Below are 18,814 nucleotides of genomic sequence, written 5' to 3' on the forward strand. Positions count from 1 at the left end.
ACCACCACAGGCTCCATGCGACTACAGCTGCGAGATGAGGTGAACTTGCTGCGCGTAATGTATACAGAGGGCTTGTTCTCCTGCCGTATGATTCTGCCAGCAGCCCCCAGGCGGTGGGGGAAGGTATGCTGAGCTATCTTAAATAGCCTCATATAGGATTTTAGTATCTCCAGAACAGTAGGAAATTTCTACTGTTTCTAAAATAATACATTTATTTCTCAGAAAGTTTTGGCCACTTCGGAAGGAGAAATCACAAAAATCACATTTCACTAGCTGAACGTTTCTTATGAAGACTCAAATGACACTCACTCTTGGGAACTAAAATACAAAAGACTGAACTCCTAGTATCTTTAGAGATGTGAAAATGACAAACTTAGTACAACTGAGTTAAAATTAAAAAAGAAAAAATCTAGAATCCAGTCTAAGCTTCCAAAAGTGAAATAAGAAAGGAACGAATTACCAAGTATCAGAGCACTTTACGAGGCATGTGGTTTCCTGCCTACTGAGGAGGACTAAGGCATCATCGGCCTCCGGGTCTGCTGAGAGTGGCTGGTCCAGCACAAAAGCCACCAGCAGGGGAACCAACAACACTCTGAACACACAGCTGCACAGAAGCAACCAACGAGAGAAGCGGCCACGGCTGACACAGCTTCACCCAAACCCCTTCCCTTGTGAGCGAAAGCTGCTGCCGGAGACGGGCCCCTCCCGCCCCTCGCGCCTTCAAGAGAAGCGGCAGCGGGAGGACGGACGGGGAGCCAAGGGCGGCGCTCGGCAGAGCTTCCGGCCTACTCACAGTTCTTCCACCTGTTTCATACGCAGAGACACGCTGCCGGCCTCCTTAGTTATGCGCGTCCTGCACAGAGGGGCACAGCAAAAGCACGCACGGATTAGTGGGTTAATCCACGGGAACGGAAGGCGGCGGCTCTGATGGGTGCTGTGACGGCGGATGCTTTGAGTGGGGAAAATTAGGGAGTCATTCAAGAGCTCTTGGAAGCAGGCCAGGCCGGGAGTAAAATCACAGTAAGGAAAGAGCAGGAAAATCAAATTAAATTAGAGGGTTAGTTCACCTTCATTTTCCTGACATCTGCCACGCTTAAGGCAGTAAATGTTCCTGTGCTAGAAACACTGGCCACTTCGCAGAGCCAGGCCAGGGGATACGGTGACCACCCCGAGGAAGAGATTTTCCTGAGGGCTAACACGCATCTGTAGTCAGATATCTGGTCCACTTTTTTGCTTTCGTATTTATGATCCAGACCCAAACCTCTCGTTCTTGTCTTAACAGTAACAGAAAACGTCCAATTAAGTGTACAAAGAACCGATCTTCGCGGGGATCATCAGGGTCAGAAAAGTTCTATTATTTTAAACTCTAGTGAGGATGTATTTTCTGGATCTCTCCCAAGTGTCTAAAGCTTTTGATTTCATGAGCAGAGTAAGATATGCCCTAAAGGAGGGACATAGGTCTTTACGGGGGCTTAGCTACAGGAAAGAGGACAGAGCCGTTTCATAAAAAACACACTCCAGTCTCAGAGCACAAAGTCATGATAGACAGAGACGCTCTCTACGCGGCCTTTTACAAAGGGCAGAGCAGGAGGGATGTGGAACAGCTAAAAACCCAATTTCAAGAGCATCTCCTGACCCGGAGGACAAAGACTGAGATGGTAATAATTAGCAAATGTCTAGGAAAAGAAACTTGCCAATGCAGGGCAAGACAAAACAAAGGAAAATAAAGGTACGGGTCAGGGATTTTAGGTTCCAACAGAGTTGTGTGGGTTAGAAGTGACTTGGGAAAGGCAGGAAGAGTGTGTTCTTGAGTGCAGACAGGCATCATAAGAGCATTTGCTCTGGAGCCTCGGGACGCTGCCTAAACCTCAGCCCATGCGTGACACAGACTAAGCCCCAGGCGGTGCTGGGCCCTTCGTGCCCGATGGCGAGGCCCTTACTGGTTGTCGATCTGCTCCTGCCGCAACGCGATGCTGCCCTGCTCCTCCAGGAGGTTCTCCCGGGAGGCCGACTGCGCAGGGTCCAGCTTCTTCACGTACGCGGCCGGCACGAAACCCTGACGATCGTTCACCTCCACTTTCCACCAGTCCTAAGGGGAAAGAGAGAGAGACCTGAAAGCCAATTCCTCCCCTGAGGAAGGAAGAATCCAAGGAGGCCTGTGTGCATACAAAAGAAAGCTCTAATCACGTCAAGAGAATCCCGTGGCGTGCTAAGTATGCAGAGGGTCACGAGTGCAGCCCCGATGACTCGGGGCAGGAAGGCCGGCCTTCTCTTCGCGTAGACGCCCTGCAACTGTGCTAATACTGCAGCCATGAGCCACGCTTAAGTAAGTTAAGTGAAATTAAATAAAAACGCAGCTGCACTTGCCACATGTGAAGTACTTCACAACCACCCGCGGTCAGCAGCTACTGTGGGGCCAACACAGACAAAAAACATCCACCACCACAGAAAGTGCTACTGGACGATGCTGCTGTTGAGTGAATCAGTCAGACCGGACGGTGAGCTGAGGGTGGGAGTCAACATAAAGACACCAGTCAGGTTTTCTCAAACTCCCACGACCGGGGTAAGCTGAGGGTGTGGGAGTAGGAGGTTCTTGACAACGGCCGGGCCGAGGACACTTCCCCAGCCTAGACCAAGAGGGGAGGCAGGCTCTTTGGGGATCAGTCCTATGACACGTGGAGGACCATGGCCTCACTCCAAGGACACTGCCTAGCCAGAACGTGTCAGGCGAGAAATGCTGATGAACCAGGCAGCATTTAACTTTGAGAAGACGGAGCCTATGGGGTGACGCTGGCGCCGTCTTCAACTGTCTGCTGTAGTCGTACAGTCTAGAACCAGCAGACACAAGCTGCAGAGAAGCAGACTTTGGTTCAGGAGAGAAAGAAATTCCACGTGGAATTTTTTTCAATGGTGAAAAAAGCTACCCTTGAGAGGGTGGGTCATTACACTAGCTTCCAGGTATTCAAGGAAACAAGACTGGCCATCTTGATCACAGGCAAAACAGGATAAACCTGTATGAAGTGGGAGGTGGACCAGGGAACTAAAGTCTTCAATTTTGAAACCAGCCTCATCCTGGAAAGACACACTGCCCAGACACCCAGCTGAGCGAAACTGGTGGTGCTGACGGGGACCAGCCCTCCGCCTCTTTCTGCACTTGCCTTGTTGGTGCTGTTGAGCAAGGTGAGGATGTCCCCTTTCTTCATGGTGACCTCTCGAGGGCTCTTCTCCTGATAATCGTAGAGCGCCAAGACCAGCTCCTTCCCGGTCTCGTCATCCATGGGGGCCACTTGTTGCTAAAAATCCAAAGGAAAGGCAAACGAAGTTATAGGATGTCCCCAGTGTGCCACCTAAGCCCACGGCGGATTCCAACTTCCACAGCTGTCCCAAATTTACCAGACACACCTTTGTGAGAGTTCCTCTCTGAAGCTACCAACAAAATCTGATTCAGGAAGTTCAGCTGTCTGGGATCTTTAAGGTCACAAGAACATCACCTATGACCGTGCCACCTGCTGGCCGCGTCCGGGTCCTTCATCTTCCCTGGCCCCCCAGCTCCCAGGAAACTCGCAGCTGCTGAACGGAAGCCACACTCACCCGGCACGACTGGGCCTGCTCTCGCAGAGCCTGGATGCTGCTGCCGTAAGCGCTGAGATCCGACATCAAAGCCTCGTGTTTCTTTAGCAGAGCCTGGAACCAAAATAACACACGGCGACCCTGAGCAAGAAGCCAGAGCCGCCCTGCTGCCTCTCCCACACACCACCTGCCTCTGAAATCTGTTTAGTTACCAGGCGACCCGATCAGTCCTCCACTCTCTCCCCCCACCCCCTTTTCTTTTTTTTTGCGGTATGCAGGCCTCTCACTGTTGTGGCCTCTCTCGTGGCGGAGCACAGGCTCCGGACGCGCAGGCTCAGCGGCCATGGCTCACGGGCCCAGCCGCTCCGCGGCACGTGGGATCTTCCCGGACCGGGGCACGAACCCGTGTCCCCTGCATCGGCAGGCAGACTCTCAACCGCTGCGCCACCAGGGAAGCCCTCCCCCTTTTTGATAAACATTTAATTTGGAGGAAATACTGTGATTTCTATTATAATCTTTTCAGCCTGCCTTTACATGCTTAACTATGCAACCCCTGAAACACATGAAGGGACATAAAGAACAACATCACACGTACAGCGGATCCACCCCCATCCTAAGAAATAAACATTCCCGACAAGCGGCAGCTCCCTCGTCCAGGGAACCCCGTTCCCCGCCATACTCGGTGCTTCTCCATTTTCCTCTACCGCCACTTCCCCAAATCATCTCAGGTCGTGTCAATATTCAGCTCGCTGTGCTTTTTGTGAAGACTGGCAAGAGAAGAGGTAGGCACATGGCTACACCTAGACCTTTATGAATAAAATTTAAGATGTCCAGGGGCTTCCCTGGTGGCGCAGCGGTTGCGCGTCCGCCTGCCGATGCAGGGGAACCGGGTTCGCGCCCCGGTCTGGGAGGATCCCACACGCCGCGGAGCGGCTGGGCCCGTGAGCCATGGCCGCTGAGCCTGCGCGTCCGGAGCCTGTGCTCCGCAACGGGAGAGGCCACAATGGAGGGAGGCCCGCATACCCCCCAAAAAAAAAAAAAAAAAAAAATTTAAGGGGTCCACTACAAAAGGATGACTAACAAAGAACTGTGTTTATGTACGTATGTGTACGCAGATGGGGGAGAAAAGATGAAACAAGAATGGAGAAATGGTCACGGCTGATGGTGAAAGGCCGTCTCCTCTCTTCTTTAAGTAAGACTGAATTTCCATAATAAAAAGGGAAAAAAGACGCTGAAACACTTTGAAGAGTGACAAGCGTGAGGCTGCACCTTCCACGTGGTCACGCTCCTAACCAGCCCCAGCCCGAGCCCGGCAGCCCCCAGCGCGCCTCACCTCGGCCGAGTCCTCGTCCTTCCCATAGTCGGTGCTGCCTACGATGGGCTCCTTCTCCCGCATCCACGACTCGGCCTCGTTGGCGTCGGCGAAGTACTGCTGGGCCTGCAGCGAGTCCTCCAGGTCCTGCCGCCGCTGGGAGGCCTTGGATTTCAGCGACTCCCACTTCTGGTTCAGCTCGTGGAGCTTGGCCTTCACGTCCTCTGCAGCAAAATGGCCTGCGAGGCGGGCAGGGGAGGGAGGACAACGAGAAGCACGTGGACACGCTGCAACAGGACAAAAACGTCCTCTGTGCGCTCACAGCACCTACGACACTACATCCTGGGGAGCCAGGCCCCTTCATATTTTCAGTTTTATGAGAGGTCCAGGTTCCAGCCCAACAGATCTGCTTGTCTTCTGCCTCCTCAAACCATGAAGTCTATCTAGACTCTAAGAAGCAGGTACCCCTAGTTGGCATCAGTGATGTTATCATAAAGAAACAATAAAAATAACAGCCCCCACTCCCCCAACTCCCAGTCATGGAGACTCACACTTGCCGGGCACTGTCGCAGGCTCCTCGGTATCTGACCTCGTTTAATCCTCACAACTGTGGGAGCAGGTGATACCATCCCCACCTCACAGGTAACAAGTTCAGCTCAGAGAGGTTATGGGCAAGTCAAAGTCATAGTCAGGAGAGAGTGGGGACGGTCTACAACCCTACAGCCCAGCCTGACTCGGGTCCACGCGCTCAGCCTTCCGAGAAGAGCGCCGTGAGGAATGAGAGCGAAGCCACTTTTCCGACGACACTCACCTTCATCCACCATGGCGTTCCCCTTCTGTGTAACTGCTTTGATGCGGGGCTCGTGTCCGGCAATCTCTGCTTGTAGGGCTTGGTGTTTCTTTAGCAGATTCTGGACTCCAATTAAATCTTTGCCTGAAGGAGAAACCACTCCCAACTCACCCAAGCCATCAAGAGAAGAGGCAGCACAACTGTCACTTATCCACCACGGTTTACCTAAACTTCCAGTTCAACTTAAACTTGACCTTGCTCATTCTGACACTGGTCCCCTTCCTGCCATAAGGGTAGAGCCCTTTCCCAACTGGATTCCTATCTGTTGGCGGGAGGCTGACCTCTGTTGGTGGATGCAGCAATGGGTTCTTTCTCTCGAATCCATGTCTCCTCATCCTCGACATCACGGAAGAGCTGCTGCAAACGCAGAGAATCAGCCAGCTTCTGCTTCCGGGCAATCATGGGCTCCTTGAGAGCCTCATAGCGAGCCACCAGGGCTTCCTGCTTCTTCTTGATGTTTTCAGCATCAAAGTGGCCAGCATCCTGGAACTGGCGGGCCTGGATGGTGATGCCATCGATTCGATCCTGGGAACAGGTAGGACAGAGTCTCGAAAGCCTGGCCCAGTGTGGGGCAACTATGTTCTGGACATTTCTAGGCTGACTTTATTACTTCAGGTGTGGCTTGCTCACATACCAAGAAAATATAACACGGCTCTTTTCCCACACCGAGAGCGTTCTTTCCGCCATCGTTTCCCCTCATTCTGGGATCCCAGAAAGGTCTGAGGGAAGGCAGTCTAATCTGAACAGAAGCGTATGGCGCACACGTGGTTCTCTGAGAAAATCAACACGCTTCATCCCTCCCCACACCAGCTGGTCTTGACCGTCCGGCCACCCTCACTCCTGTGCTCACTGGCCCAAAAGCCGCGCCCAGGTCACCGTACCTGGTGTGCTGCCACGTCGGCCTCCAGCAGGGCGTGCTTCTTCTGGAGGTTCTGGACATTGGTAAGGTCTTTGCCGTAATCGTCCGAAGCCAGGTGACCTTCCACTTCGTACAGCCACAGTTCGATGTCCTCAACGTTGCGATTAAACTGCTGCTGCTGGTTAGCCTCACGGAGCTTTATTCCTAGTCAAGGAGCCAAGTTTGATTTCATTAGTTAACATTATCCTCCTGCCAGTGCGGCTCTCCAACAATGGCGCCTCACAGAAGGGCCACGGCGCAGGATTTTAGTTACCACTTCACTGCTCTCGAGAGGGTAAAGAAAAACCGCAACCTCGGCTCTACCGTGTAGATGCTGAATTGGAAGTCGCTTAAGAAGCCTTCTAACGCCCATGGGATAGGGGCTGGCGAATGGTTAAGCGCCCTTGGCTCACGGCTGTGCTCTTTCAGTAATGAGGCCCAATTCAGTCAGGCCCAGCGACCAAATCATCCCTTCTTACTCAGGCTCCCTGCCCTCCCCGACCAGCACGCTCAAGCACATTCACCAAATCAGCAAAGCATCAGGAACCCAGGGCAGGTGACTCCTACCCAGGAAGTGAGCCCGAGTGCCTAGGTCACACAGCTCAGCTTGCCGGGGTGGCACACGTCCCCAGAACACGGAATGAGGGAGGAAGATTTAATTCCCCAAACGGCCTCCCGTAACCCCGCGCACACCTCCTCTCACCTTTCAGTTCCGTGGCCTCCAGCAGTTTCTTCCACAAACTGATGACCTCATTCATTCGAGCTGCCACCTCGTCCTTGGCATAGTGGTTGACGTCAATCAGCTTTTGCCCGGCTTTCTCCAGGGCGTCAATGCGGCTCTGGTTTGCCGAGAGCTCAGCCTCAAAAGCCTGATGCTTCTGTACTTTCCCTTGCAGGTTGGATGGGTCCTGCCAAGGAAAGGAAGAAGGGGCGGGTTCTATCTTGAACCTAAGAACATCAAGTTACGCTGCATTACCCTCACACTTATCTTTATAGGGGGACGTATAAGACGGCCAGCTTACATTAAATAGTGTGTATTTTTGAATTTCCGATTTCTTTATTTAGCTACAATTTATCTGTGAGTGCTGTGTTTAGCTTACTAACCAAGTGCTACATGGCAATGCTAACAGGACATTACTTTATAAGCTTCGTCTGTGGCGGTTTTCATCTTCTCATTGACCCAACTCTTGAGCTCATCAGAGTCACGGAAAAACTGCTGCAAGTGGAAGGAATCAGCCAGCTGGGCCCGGCGATACATGGCTCTCTCGTGAAGGGCGTTGCGGCGGCTCAACAGCTGGAAGGCAAGGCTCCCTGTGAATCTCCAGCTCTTACCCCCCAGCAGATCAGGCTCAGAAGGGCCACCCACGGACAGAAAGGAGGTGTGTAAAGAGGCTGCACACTTACCGCATCTCGGCGAGTAGCCACATCTTCCATTGCATAGTGGTTGTTCTGAATTAGCTTGGTGGCAAACTCGTCTAAGGCCTAGGAAAAAGAATAAGGTTCTTCACTGGTGAGCGACTCTTCCACAGCTTGGCCCCCAGAGGAAAGTGCAGAACAGGGCACAGAATGCTCTAGACCTGAACACAGGTCAAGGTTTTCACTCTGAGGTTTGCTATGATAACCTTTATCCCTCAACTGTTGAGTTTTTGCTTGATGTTCTTAGAGGGCACAGAGTTACGCTAGCTTCACTCAGGACTGGAGACATTAGCTGCAGCTAACGTCACAGCAGGAAGTGACGGAGTCAGATATGGGTCAACAGCCTTTCAATTCCTACTTCTAAGTTCTGTGTTCAATGGGAAAATATCTCTTACATTAATTCTTAATTACTTTTAGAGGAAGGTAATCTCAACTTGGAGGTTTACATCAAGAAAATGACTTCATTCTAGAAGTCGTGCTGTGTCTCCAACAAGGTGGTCAATCATCACCGTGAGACTTTAAGCCCCCGGAGCCGCCACTGAATCTGCTCAGAAAGCTTCTGGAACAAGACGAGACCTCTGCCGACTCTCATGACCACCTGAGGGCACTGACAGCAAGGAGGGCTCTTACTGTAATCTTCTCCTCCTGGGCACTGAGCGATTTCTCGAAGTCCTCATGCTTCTTGAGAAGCGCTTCCACGCTATCCAAGGAATCTCCCAGGTCTTCATTCAACAGGAACGCCTTACAAGAGGAAACAAGGTGTTGAGATAATGTCTGATTCCTTTCACCTCCTAAGGCTGGAAAGCAAAGGCTATTCTGGCAGAAGGACGAAAAGAAGGAAAGACGTTCTATGGCTATTAAACCTTCAAACCTCCCCCAGAAAGCCAGAAGGCTCTCCAGATTCCCTTAAAACTAATCCAGCAAGAGCATGAAATCCTTACTCCACATTCCACTGAAACGTTTTTCCAATAGCTTCTGTCGCCTCTATTAGATTTAAATTACGCATAATGCTGTGTTCTAAAGAAACAAGATCTCTTTAACAAAAAACTTCACACCGTCACACTCCCCTGAAAAACTAAGGCCTTTTCTGTGGGCCTTTCAATCTCGGCAGCAAGGACCGTGCTGGCAGAGCTCACAGAAGCTGGCAACCCCTCCACCTGATGCAGAACTGAACCGGTGGTGATCCCCGCACAGAATGTGCTACCCGAGCAGCAGGCGGCGCAGGCGGCCGGTTCCCATCCCCAGTCACCTCCTGTTTGCTCATCCAGTTGTCCACCTGCTCAGTGTCGCGGTAGAAGAGCTGCAGGTCCATGCACTGCTCGTACTGTTGCCGCCGCAGCTCCCACAGCTCCAGCAGCGCGGCCCGCTCCTCGGAGAGGATGGTCAGCTGGGAGGGAGAGGGGGCAGGCGGAGGGAACCTCAGTGCCCACGGCCACTGGGCAGACACAGAGGCTGCCCTGGCATTTCCAACCCTCTGCCAACCTTCAGGCCTCTGCTCCGATTTGCATAAGGGAAGGAGAACATTTCCTTGCACGTGTCAGGCAAGCCCCAAGAAACCACAGATCCTGAGCGGCTTGCTGAAAGTTTATGTTAAACCTAAGAGGGGTGGTCCTGCTCGAATGAATCTAGAATTAATTTATTGCCACATTATCACAAATAATGTTAGGCAAAAATGGCAAATAAACCCCTAGGTAGAAGAAAAAGGGCATCTATGTAAAAGTGAGGCAGCATAAATGGAGTAGGGGCTCTTAGGTGAGAGATGTCAATTGAGTGGGTACTCCCCAGAGTATGCTGACTAGATCCATGAATGCCCTAGGCTTAATTTTTAGGCTCTAAAGTTAATGACAATAAAGTGTGTCTTTGAAATGTCTCTTCTTGGTCTCTATAATATTAAAAATATATATCATTATCTAATGTTCCTCAAGCATCTTCATAAAGATACTTTGAAACTCTGGAATTATACACACACACATACAAATAATTTAATACAAATTTGTTTCCTCTTGGCTCCAACTACTAATGCAGGACTCAGCTCCCTGCAAAGCCCCCTTTAAGTAGGAAATGTGTTGCATGTATCCCAAACAAATGGAACTTCCTCTCCCTGATCAATCACCACACATCTTCTTTTTAAATCTCTGGAGTTGCTGCTTCCAGGAGGAATCTCTTGTGTAAGTTTTCTCACACACCAGGGTGAATGCAACGTCTGGATGTTTAAGGCTGGATAATAGCTTTCGGAGACTTAGTAAAAGAGTCTTTCTCCTCTCTTACCTTCTCCCTCACTTCATCTGAGGCATAATGACCAGCAGCAAGCAGGGCCTGTCCAGACTCATCTGCAGATTTAAAGCTATCTTCATGAGCGTCAATTTCACCCTAATGGGGAAAAAAAGGACAATTTATGCCCAGCATCTTGTAAAAGAAGAGGAAGTTACTGAATTTCACATAATCATTACAAATCAGGAATATCACATCTAGAATGAGGAAAAAAATCAAAGATAAGGCCAGGATTCCTAATAACAGCCTAGGTCATCAAACAGGAAAGCATCATTTATTAAGAAGTCTGTTTCCTACTGGCTTTTCATGCCACCTGTCAAACTGTCAAGTTTCCACACATCTATAGGGTCTGAGCTCTCTGTCTTCTGTTCCATTGGTCTATTTCAGGTCTTCCTTGTGCCAGATGGAGTTTTTTTTAACATTTTAAAAAATTAATTAATTTATTTTTGGCTGCGTTGGGTCTTCGTTGCTGCGCACAACCTTCTCATTACTGTGGCTCCTCTTATTGCAGAGCATGGGCTCTAGTCGTGTGGGCTTCAGTAGTTGTGGTACGCAGGCTCGGTAGTTGTGGCTCATGGGCTCTAGGGCGCAGGCTCAGTAGTTGTGGCGCACGGGCTTAGTGGCTCCACAGCATGTGGGATCTTCCTGGACCAGGGCTCGAACCCGTGTCCCCTGCATTGGCAGGTGGATTCTTTATTTTATTTTATTTTTTGTGTGTGTGGTACGCGGGCCTCTCACTGTTGTGGCCTCTCCCGTTGCAGAGCACAGGCTCCGGACGCACAGGCTCAGTGGCCATGGCTCACGGGGCCCAGCCGCTCCGCGGCATGTGGGACCTTCCTGGACCGGGGCACGAACCCGTGTCCCCTGCATCGGCAGGCGGATTCTCAACCACTGCGCCACCAGGGAAGCCCGCGGATTCTTTTTTTAAATAAATTTATTTTATTTTATTTTTGGCTGCATTGGGTCTTCGTTGCTGCACGTGGGCTTTCCTCTGGTTGTGGCGAGCAGGGGCTACTCTTCGTTGTGGTGCGCAGGCTTCTCATTGTGGTGGCTTCTCTTGTTGGGATCATGGGCTCTAGGTGCGTGGGCTTCAGTAGTTGTGGCACACGGGCTCAGTAGTTGTGGCTCGTGGGCTCTAGAGCGCAGGCTCAGTAGCTGTGGTGCACGGGCTTAGTTGCTGTGCAGCACATGGGATCTTCCCGGATCAGGGCTCGAACCCGTGTCCCCTGCATTGGCAGGCAGATTCTTAACCACTGCGCCACCAGGGAAGCCTGGCAGGCGGATTCTTAACCACTGCGCCACCAGGGAAGTACTGCCAGATGGATTTGTTTATGATTTTATAATACCTGGTAGGGTGAGTCCCTCCCCTGTTCTTCATAATTATCTCAGCTGTTTTTGACTTTTTTTCTTCCAAATTAATTTTAAAATCATCTTGCCTCATTCCAGAAATAAAGGCCTTCGCCTGGAATTGCACTGAATGTATAAATCTTGGGGAGAATTTGTACCTTTATAAGAGATCATTCCATCCCTGCCCATCCCTTTATTCAGTGTTTCTTTTCTTTCATCAAAACTTTACAGCTTTCTCCACAGATGTCTTAGACAACTTTTGTTAGACTTATTCCCAAGTATCTTACATTTTCCGATGCAATTATAAGTAGTATTTTTAAAAATTACGCTTCTAACTGCGGCTAATGCAGAGGGGCATATCTGACTTTTGTATATTAATTTTTTATATCTAGCACCTCTCAGAAGACCTATAGTAATATTAATTTTTAAAATCTCGTTTAACAGTGTTTTCCAGAATTTCTTAGCCATAGAAACCCCTTCTTCTTAAGGTAAAGCCTATTAAGATCTCATAAAACTAGTTTCCCATGGACGCTCTCTGGGGAAATAGCAAATCATGAAATTTAAATTCCCTCAAACCAACTATGAAATTCAGCATTTAAACAAAGACATTGTTTAAGGTGGCACAGGACACACGTGCAAGACAGTAGCACCTCCACCTTGCCAGAGCTTGGCCCTTTGCTTTTACGAACTATAGTTATTCTCCTGACATGTAACTCCCTTAACCATCTATTAGAAGCAGGTAAAGCAAGTCTCCAAAGGCAAAACCAGCCACAATCCCTATGGTGAGAGCTACCTGTAAGCAAGGTTTCAGCCACTTCCAGCTGTAAGTGAGAGAGCTACAGTGATGCACTGTTACGCTCATGGCTTTACCTTTGGAAGACCTTGGAGACCTTACCTTGTGCTCCTGATGCCTATCCAGCAGGGCTTCGGCTCCAGCCACATCGTTGGCAAGTTCATCTGCATTGATGAGGGCTTTCATCTCAGTGACCCAGCTGGTAAGGTCTCTGAAGTCGGCAAGGAAGCGCTGAAGCCTGGGAAACCAAAGGTCAGTGAGGAGAGGTCTCCAGGGGAGGCCCCAGATGGAAGATGCCGCCCTAGAGCTCTGAATTCATGTCCTCAGACGTCTAACGAACCATACAGACTCTAGCCCTCGGAAACATGGGACTCTTTCAATCTACACTGTAAAGGAAAGCAGAAGAAGGCTGAAATCCAGCCTTTAAAATTTAGGTTCTGTCCATCACTATAATTCCCCAAGCTTGTCCCTTATTTTCAACCTCCTTGTCACTCCCCAGTTCAACCCTTAGTTATTAGTAAGAAGCATTCTCCCTTTCAATCCTTGATTTACTCAACTTTAACAGAGTATTCCACATGATGCTCAGATTGCTGAAGAGATTATTTCCATTTCTATTGGTTCTAACACAGTGATATGGGATGGAAAAAATATATTTATAAAGTTATAAATATTATGTGTGTATATGTAAACACTACAAAGCTTACAATCTCCAAATATGACACAGAAATATATTAATATACAATATAAAAATATATAACAAGTACAGTAAGAAAAAGTCATCTGCCTTTTCTTACTAGAGGAAAGCTGTCAAGCTATACAGAAGGTCTCTCAGCAGAGAGAACTGACTGTCAACTCCGCCTTCCTCTCGCCTCTAAAACAAAAGCCCCCTGGTACGGGCTGCGGGGCCCTGAAGCAGCGTCTCTACCTGTAGGAATCGTTGAGACGTGCGTGTCTCTCTGCGGCCAGGGTGCGGATCTGCTCCCAGTTGGCGACCAGCTCCTCCCGCTTCACTTGGATCTGGGTGGCGCTCAGAGGGTGGGACTGCTGCAGGCGGTCGGCCTCGGCGCACAGGGCTTTGACCTGCAGACACTCTGTCAGGGCTGCTCTCCCGGCCGGGCTAACTCATTTATAGAGTCAGCTGCCTTCAAAACCCACCTTGTCCTCCAACGCAGCGAGATCTCTCTCCAAACCCTCGTGTTTCCGAAGCAGAGCCTGGACGCTGGCCAGGTCCCGGCCAAAGTCATCAGAGGCCATCAACTGTTCCTTCTCCTTAATCCAGCTGATGGTCTCGTCCACATCCCTATAGCACAGAGGCACCTGTTAATCCAGTTACCACGTCCACCTGGGACTGGGACGCCACGCAGGGCCAAGACCCAGTCAGCCCCACATCTTCCTAGACCCGCCCCGGGCCTCACCACGCCCCCGGGGAGACCCCTTCCCGCGAGCCCCTCAGCTCGGTACCTGTTAAAGCGCTGAACCTCGGCTGCCCCGAACAGCTTCCCCTGCCTCTGGAGGGCCAGTCCCTTCAGCCGCTGCCAGGCTGCGTTCACCTCATCCTGCTTCGTCTTGATGAGCTCCTCCTCGGGGTGCTGCTCCTGAGCCAGGACGGGCAGAGACTGCGCTCAGACCCGCACCTGTGGCCCCATCAACTGCCCGCCTGGCCTTGGCTCCCTGACGTGTCCGCCTCAGCAAACCTTACTGTTCTAAAGAAACACTGGCTTTTTGTGTGGAATGAAGGGAAGCTCATTCAAAAAGAGCTTCCATTTCTTGCTCTATAAAAAGGCGAGAGTCATTCTCTGCGCCCTGGAGCCGTGGGGCGAGTCTCTTTCTGTGCACCAAACCCAAACCAAACCCCCTGCGTTAAGGCCCTTCAGCTGCACCTCTGTGGCGGCCTCGTCAACGCACCGCTCGCCCCAGCTGCTCCAAAGTTCACTGTTTCTAACGTCACGAGGCTATTAATAAGCATTCCTGCCCAGACACATGGTTTTCCAGGTCTGTTCCTGGCTTCAGACTGGAGATATTCCTTTCAAAGTATCCTTCCCCACTAACCACATTCTGTCTTGTTTAAATAAAAATAACATGTAAAGTAATACGGTGAAGCACTTCCGGGTTGTGGGATCCACCTGTGAGATCTCAGGCTTGGCCTGCCTGCTCTCCTCAGCACAACCCTGGGATGGCCCAGGATTCCGGGGGCAGCTCACCCGCCACTTGGAAGGGTGAGATTACATCTGAGGAATGCTGGCTCTGGATCCAAAAGGGAACAAGTACCGGTCCCGAAGGATCTACATACATGTGTACCCCGCCCCCCAAATCAAGTTTTCCCTAAAGCAGAAACTCCCGAGTTCATCCTACTCGATGTCTCCGGAGCCCTGTGGTAGCAGGTGAGAATAAAGCGGCAGTGACAGGACCGCACATGCATGCAACTGGGAGGGGCTGCCCCACTCCCCTCTTAATGGCTCCTGAGCTCCTGGTGGAGAGCCATTCATCACAGGGCTCCCCAGGCTCCCGGGAGCCCAGGGAAGCTCCGATTCAAAAAGGAAGGGAAGAGCAATCAGGCAGCGGTGGACGTCTGCCAATCCTACAAAGCTTTCACCACCACACCCCAGTCTGAGAAACCCTGACACCCAGCTTCAGCAGCCCAATAAAAGCTTCAGCCCTACCTGAAAGTGGGTGAAGGAAATAGATCAAAGGAACTCTGCCCTTCCTGCCCACGGCCACAAGTTAAAAAGCATTTTCCAATTTAGGAGTGATCAGTATTGCCGCCTTACTTAGACCTAAACAGAACTCTTAGACATGCTTACCAAAACCTGCTCACTCAGAAATCAGGGACCCGACCAATCAAAACTTCTCTTCTGGAAAAGTTAATGTAATGACGGTACATTACATTAATGTTAAAGTAAAGGAAGTTAATGTGACGATGCTGTGAGAAGCACACAGCACTTCCCTATTTACCTGAATGAGCTTGGCGGCAAACTGGTTCACTTCATTAACTCTTTCTTCGTGGGCAGCCATGTCTGTTTGAAACTCTTCAAATTTCTTCTGTAAAACCTCCACATGCTCCAGGTCCTGGCCCAGCTCCTCAGAAGTCACAATTGCTTCCTATTCAGGGACCACAACGGAGCCAGAGTCACCAAAACACACTTGGGAACGATGGCTTCCAGAACCCCATCACGAAATGGGCTCCGGAAGGGGCCGCGGCAGCTTTGGCAGACGCAGTTTTCTGTGTGCCGCACTGCCGCTCTGCTGGCTCTCAGCTGCGGACGTGGAGGGGTCTCGTCCCCTTCTTTCCTCAAGGCCTCCCCAGCACACCTTCCTTCTCAGACCTACCTTGTCGTTGATCCAGTCCATCACGTCCTCACATTCTCGTAAGAACTGCACCAGCTTCTGGGCCTGCAGCAGCTTGATTCCTTTCTCCCGCATCTTCTCCAGAAGTAACTCCCATTGGCGGTGCAGCTCCATCAAACGAGTCTGGAGGTTAAAGAGCCCAACCCCACAGATTACAACCATTTCTGTGGGATCTGGCTCCTCCACAGAGTTCCAACAAGTTAGAAACCTCACAGAGCTCTGAACAAGTCTTTTTAAAAAGATAATCCCTACACTGAGGGGAAATTGTAAAGTTAACTGAGAAGAGGAAAATGCATACACTTCACAGTGGTTTGGTAGGTCTTAAAGTACAAAATAACTGACCTTTCGTAGGTAGATGTATTCTAGTTTACGCCAAGGAATTTACTATTATTTTATAATTATCAGTTATTATTAATATCACATTATTTGGTAAGTATTTAGGTAATGTTTTTAGTTATATTAACTGTTAAATTATTACAGTGGGATTTCTAGGTCAGAAGACTATTGAGGAAGGAAAGGTGAGGTGTGATCGTGCAACCGCAGCAGGAATCACTGAAGTGTGCGTTCTGAATTCACGGAGGTAAAGGGGAGAAGACAAGAGGTCCCATAGGCATCATACATGTAAAGAAATAACTATGAGGCGCAAGTAAAGAGGAAAACCTTAGTATAAAGGTAAAAAGATGGGGTCCTGAAACACAATCAGCTATCAAAGAGGTTTCCTGGCAGAAGCTGTTTTGGTGCTTCATGAAAAGATGCAGTTTGTGGTACATACAGTACATCCCAAGTGAGGTTTACATCAAGCTGCGCCAAGGTGGCAGCCACAGGCCCAAACAGTCACTTCCCAGCATTTTGGGTTCTCATAGCACAGTCCTAGTAAGGACTCGTCAAGAACTAGGGGGATTATCATCAATTCAAGCTTAGGCGATGCAGTCTGGCATTCTAACCCAATCTCTAGGTGTTGATTATTCCTACCCAAGATACTGGGAGTTTCTGTGTAACACAACAGAAACAAGTGACACAAACACAAACACTACCAGGCGAGAAACCTGGGATCCACCCATCGTTGAGATGCCACTCCCCGCAAACTGAAAAGGTGAAAGCCACGGGATAGTCAACATGGGTGGATTCTCTTAGGAGCAAGTACTGGTGGTTCATGTGAAAGGAGAAAGCACTGGGAGGAAAATAAAGGCTCACACAATTCACTTCCACCACTACAATCACTTCCATCGCTGATGGTTCAAACCGGAGTCCACCACTGAGAAGGAAGTGAAAGGCATTCCCAGGCAAGGGGGAAAAGGCAACCAACAGCAAGTCAATACTCCACCTACTCGGATGTGGGAGCCAATGTGGGTGGCAGTCACTATGGGGCGCCACGCCGTCCGGTACGGTGTGAAAGTCTAAACCGGTGACAGACAGGTTATCCAGGACGCAAACAGTCTTCACACCCCACCCACCTTCCTCTACGTTAATGTTGCCTGCCAAACCAAGCTACTGAGTTACCGGGCCAGGTCAATTACCAAGCCAGGATGACCGTGGGACCTGGGAGCACGAACGCAGGGATTAAATAAGGACCCTTTGCTTTTTTCTTTTTTTAAAAATTTTTTGGCCATACCGCGCTGCATACGGGATCTTGGTTCCCCGACCAGGGATCGAACCCGCACCCCCTGCAGCGGAAGCGTGGAGTCTTAACCACTGGACCGCCAGGGAAGTCCCCCCTTTGCTCAAATTAAAATGAGGCCACAGAAGGCTCAAGAAAATCCTCACCTACAAGTCAGCCGTCAGTCTCTCACAAATCTCATTTCCATACCCTCGAGGGAAGAACCGGGGCCACTCCCAGTATGTCTCCTCTTGTCAATACTGCAGTTTTGACAGAGGCCAGTTTCACAAGCTTGCTGGTGTCTGAGAGCGTGAGCGGGCAGGGAGGCAGGTGCGCTTAGGGAACGCATGGACAGCTGGCAGGGTGGAGGAGAATCCTGGCTGGCTCAGGCAAAGTTCTCGACAGGGGCCTGAGCAAGCAGCAGCAGCTTTCAGAGAAGCAGTTGGGGGAAAAGAAAGGAAAACTGATAGGAATGAAACTCGGGCTGGGAAAACAAAGTGAATAACTGTAACTAAAGAAAGGAGTAGATTGAAACACTGGTTCTGTCACCTATTAGCTGTGGGAACCTGAGCAAGTTGCTCAAAATTCTCTGAGCCTCAGCTTCGACCCTTCTATACTATGGCTACCTTGCAAGCTTCTTGTGAAGATTAGAGATAACGTATGTAAAAGTCCTAGCAAAGTGTTCGCACATGAATAGCTATTAACAGCTTCACAACAAATAGTAGCTAACGGTAGTTTCAAATTTTTTTTTTGATAAATTTATTTATTTTTGGCTGTGTTGGGTCTTCGTTGCTGCACGCAGGCTTTCTCTAGTTGCGGCGAGCGGGGGCTATTGTCCATTGAGGTGTGCGGGCTTCTCATTGCAGTGGCTTCTCGTTGTGAAGCACAGGCCCTAGAGCGCGTGGGCTTCAGTAGTTGTGGCGCATGGGCTCAGCAGTTGTGGCTCGCGGGCTCTAGAGTGCAGGCTCAGTAGTTGTGGCGCACGGGCTTAGTTGCTCCGCGGCATGTGGGATCTTCCTGGACCAGGGCTTGAACCCGTGTCCCCTGCATTGGCAGGTGGATTCTTAACCACTGTGCCACCAGGGAAGTCCCTCAAATTCTGCTTTAATAAGATCTCTAAACAGGGAAGAGGGGAATGAAGAGAGTTTTGGGTCTCCCTCCCCCACATTAATTACTAAAGACAAACACTTGATCTATTTCTCATATTCCCCATCTGTAACCTGGTTAAACTAATACAGAGCAGCTGAATCAGCAAATCGGCACTCTGGCTGATTTCATTTACAGTAAGACTATATACAAAAGAGTGGGGAAATCAGCAGATGCATCTTTGTACTTTCTTGGTCGTGCCACGCGGCATGCGGGATCTTAGTTCCCCAACCAGGGATCAAAACCACACCCCCTGCAGTGGAAGCACA

General features: G+C 50.1%; 1 protein-coding gene across 3 annotated transcripts in view; it reads right to left on the minus strand.

Annotated features, from left to right (window-relative positions):
* Positions 1 to 26: 26 nt before the first annotated feature.
* The window catches only part of LOC114487433 (spectrin alpha chain, non-erythrocytic 1), a 31,871-nt gene continuing 13,083 nt past the window's right edge, over positions 27 to 18,814 (minus strand). For 2 of the 3 annotated variants that reach the window (XM_028497320.2, XM_055089445.1), the window contains exons 4-23: positions 15,785 to 15,925; positions 15,410 to 15,556; positions 13,919 to 14,052; positions 13,613 to 13,757; positions 13,383 to 13,537; positions 12,560 to 12,695; positions 10,315 to 10,416; positions 9,296 to 9,433; positions 8,677 to 8,787; positions 8,035 to 8,112; positions 7,769 to 7,924; positions 7,334 to 7,538; positions 6,614 to 6,795; positions 6,014 to 6,257; positions 5,694 to 5,816; positions 4,904 to 5,121; positions 3,592 to 3,684; positions 3,159 to 3,293; positions 1,941 to 2,089; positions 28 to 853 (exon numbers count right to left, since the gene is read on the minus strand). In XM_028497320.2, the coding sequence (XP_028353121.1) occupies positions 790 to 853; positions 1,941 to 2,089; positions 3,159 to 3,293; positions 3,592 to 3,684; positions 4,904 to 5,121; positions 5,694 to 5,816; positions 6,014 to 6,257; positions 6,614 to 6,795; positions 7,334 to 7,538; positions 7,769 to 7,924; positions 8,035 to 8,112; positions 8,677 to 8,787; positions 9,296 to 9,433; positions 10,315 to 10,416; positions 12,560 to 12,695; positions 13,383 to 13,537; positions 13,613 to 13,757; positions 13,919 to 14,052; positions 15,410 to 15,556; positions 15,785 to 15,925 (2,856 nt within the window). In that variant the 3' untranslated portion in view covers positions 28 to 789. Of the gene's footprint in view, positions 854 to 1,940; positions 2,090 to 3,158; positions 3,294 to 3,591; positions 3,685 to 4,903; positions 5,122 to 5,693; positions 5,817 to 6,013; positions 6,258 to 6,613; positions 6,796 to 7,333; positions 7,539 to 7,768; positions 7,925 to 8,034; positions 8,113 to 8,676; positions 8,788 to 9,295; positions 9,434 to 10,314; positions 10,417 to 12,559; positions 12,696 to 13,382; positions 13,538 to 13,612; positions 13,758 to 13,918; positions 14,053 to 15,409; positions 15,557 to 15,784; positions 15,926 to 18,814 lie in introns of all 3 variants that reach the window. The other variant, XM_028497319.2, reaches the window with a different exon arrangement.

Source organism: Physeter macrocephalus, chromosome 13 (genome assembly GCF_002837175.3).
Source record: "Physeter macrocephalus isolate SW-GA chromosome 13, ASM283717v5, whole genome shotgun sequence".
Classification (NCBI taxonomy): domain Eukaryota; kingdom Metazoa; phylum Chordata; class Mammalia; order Artiodactyla; family Physeteridae; genus Physeter; species Physeter macrocephalus.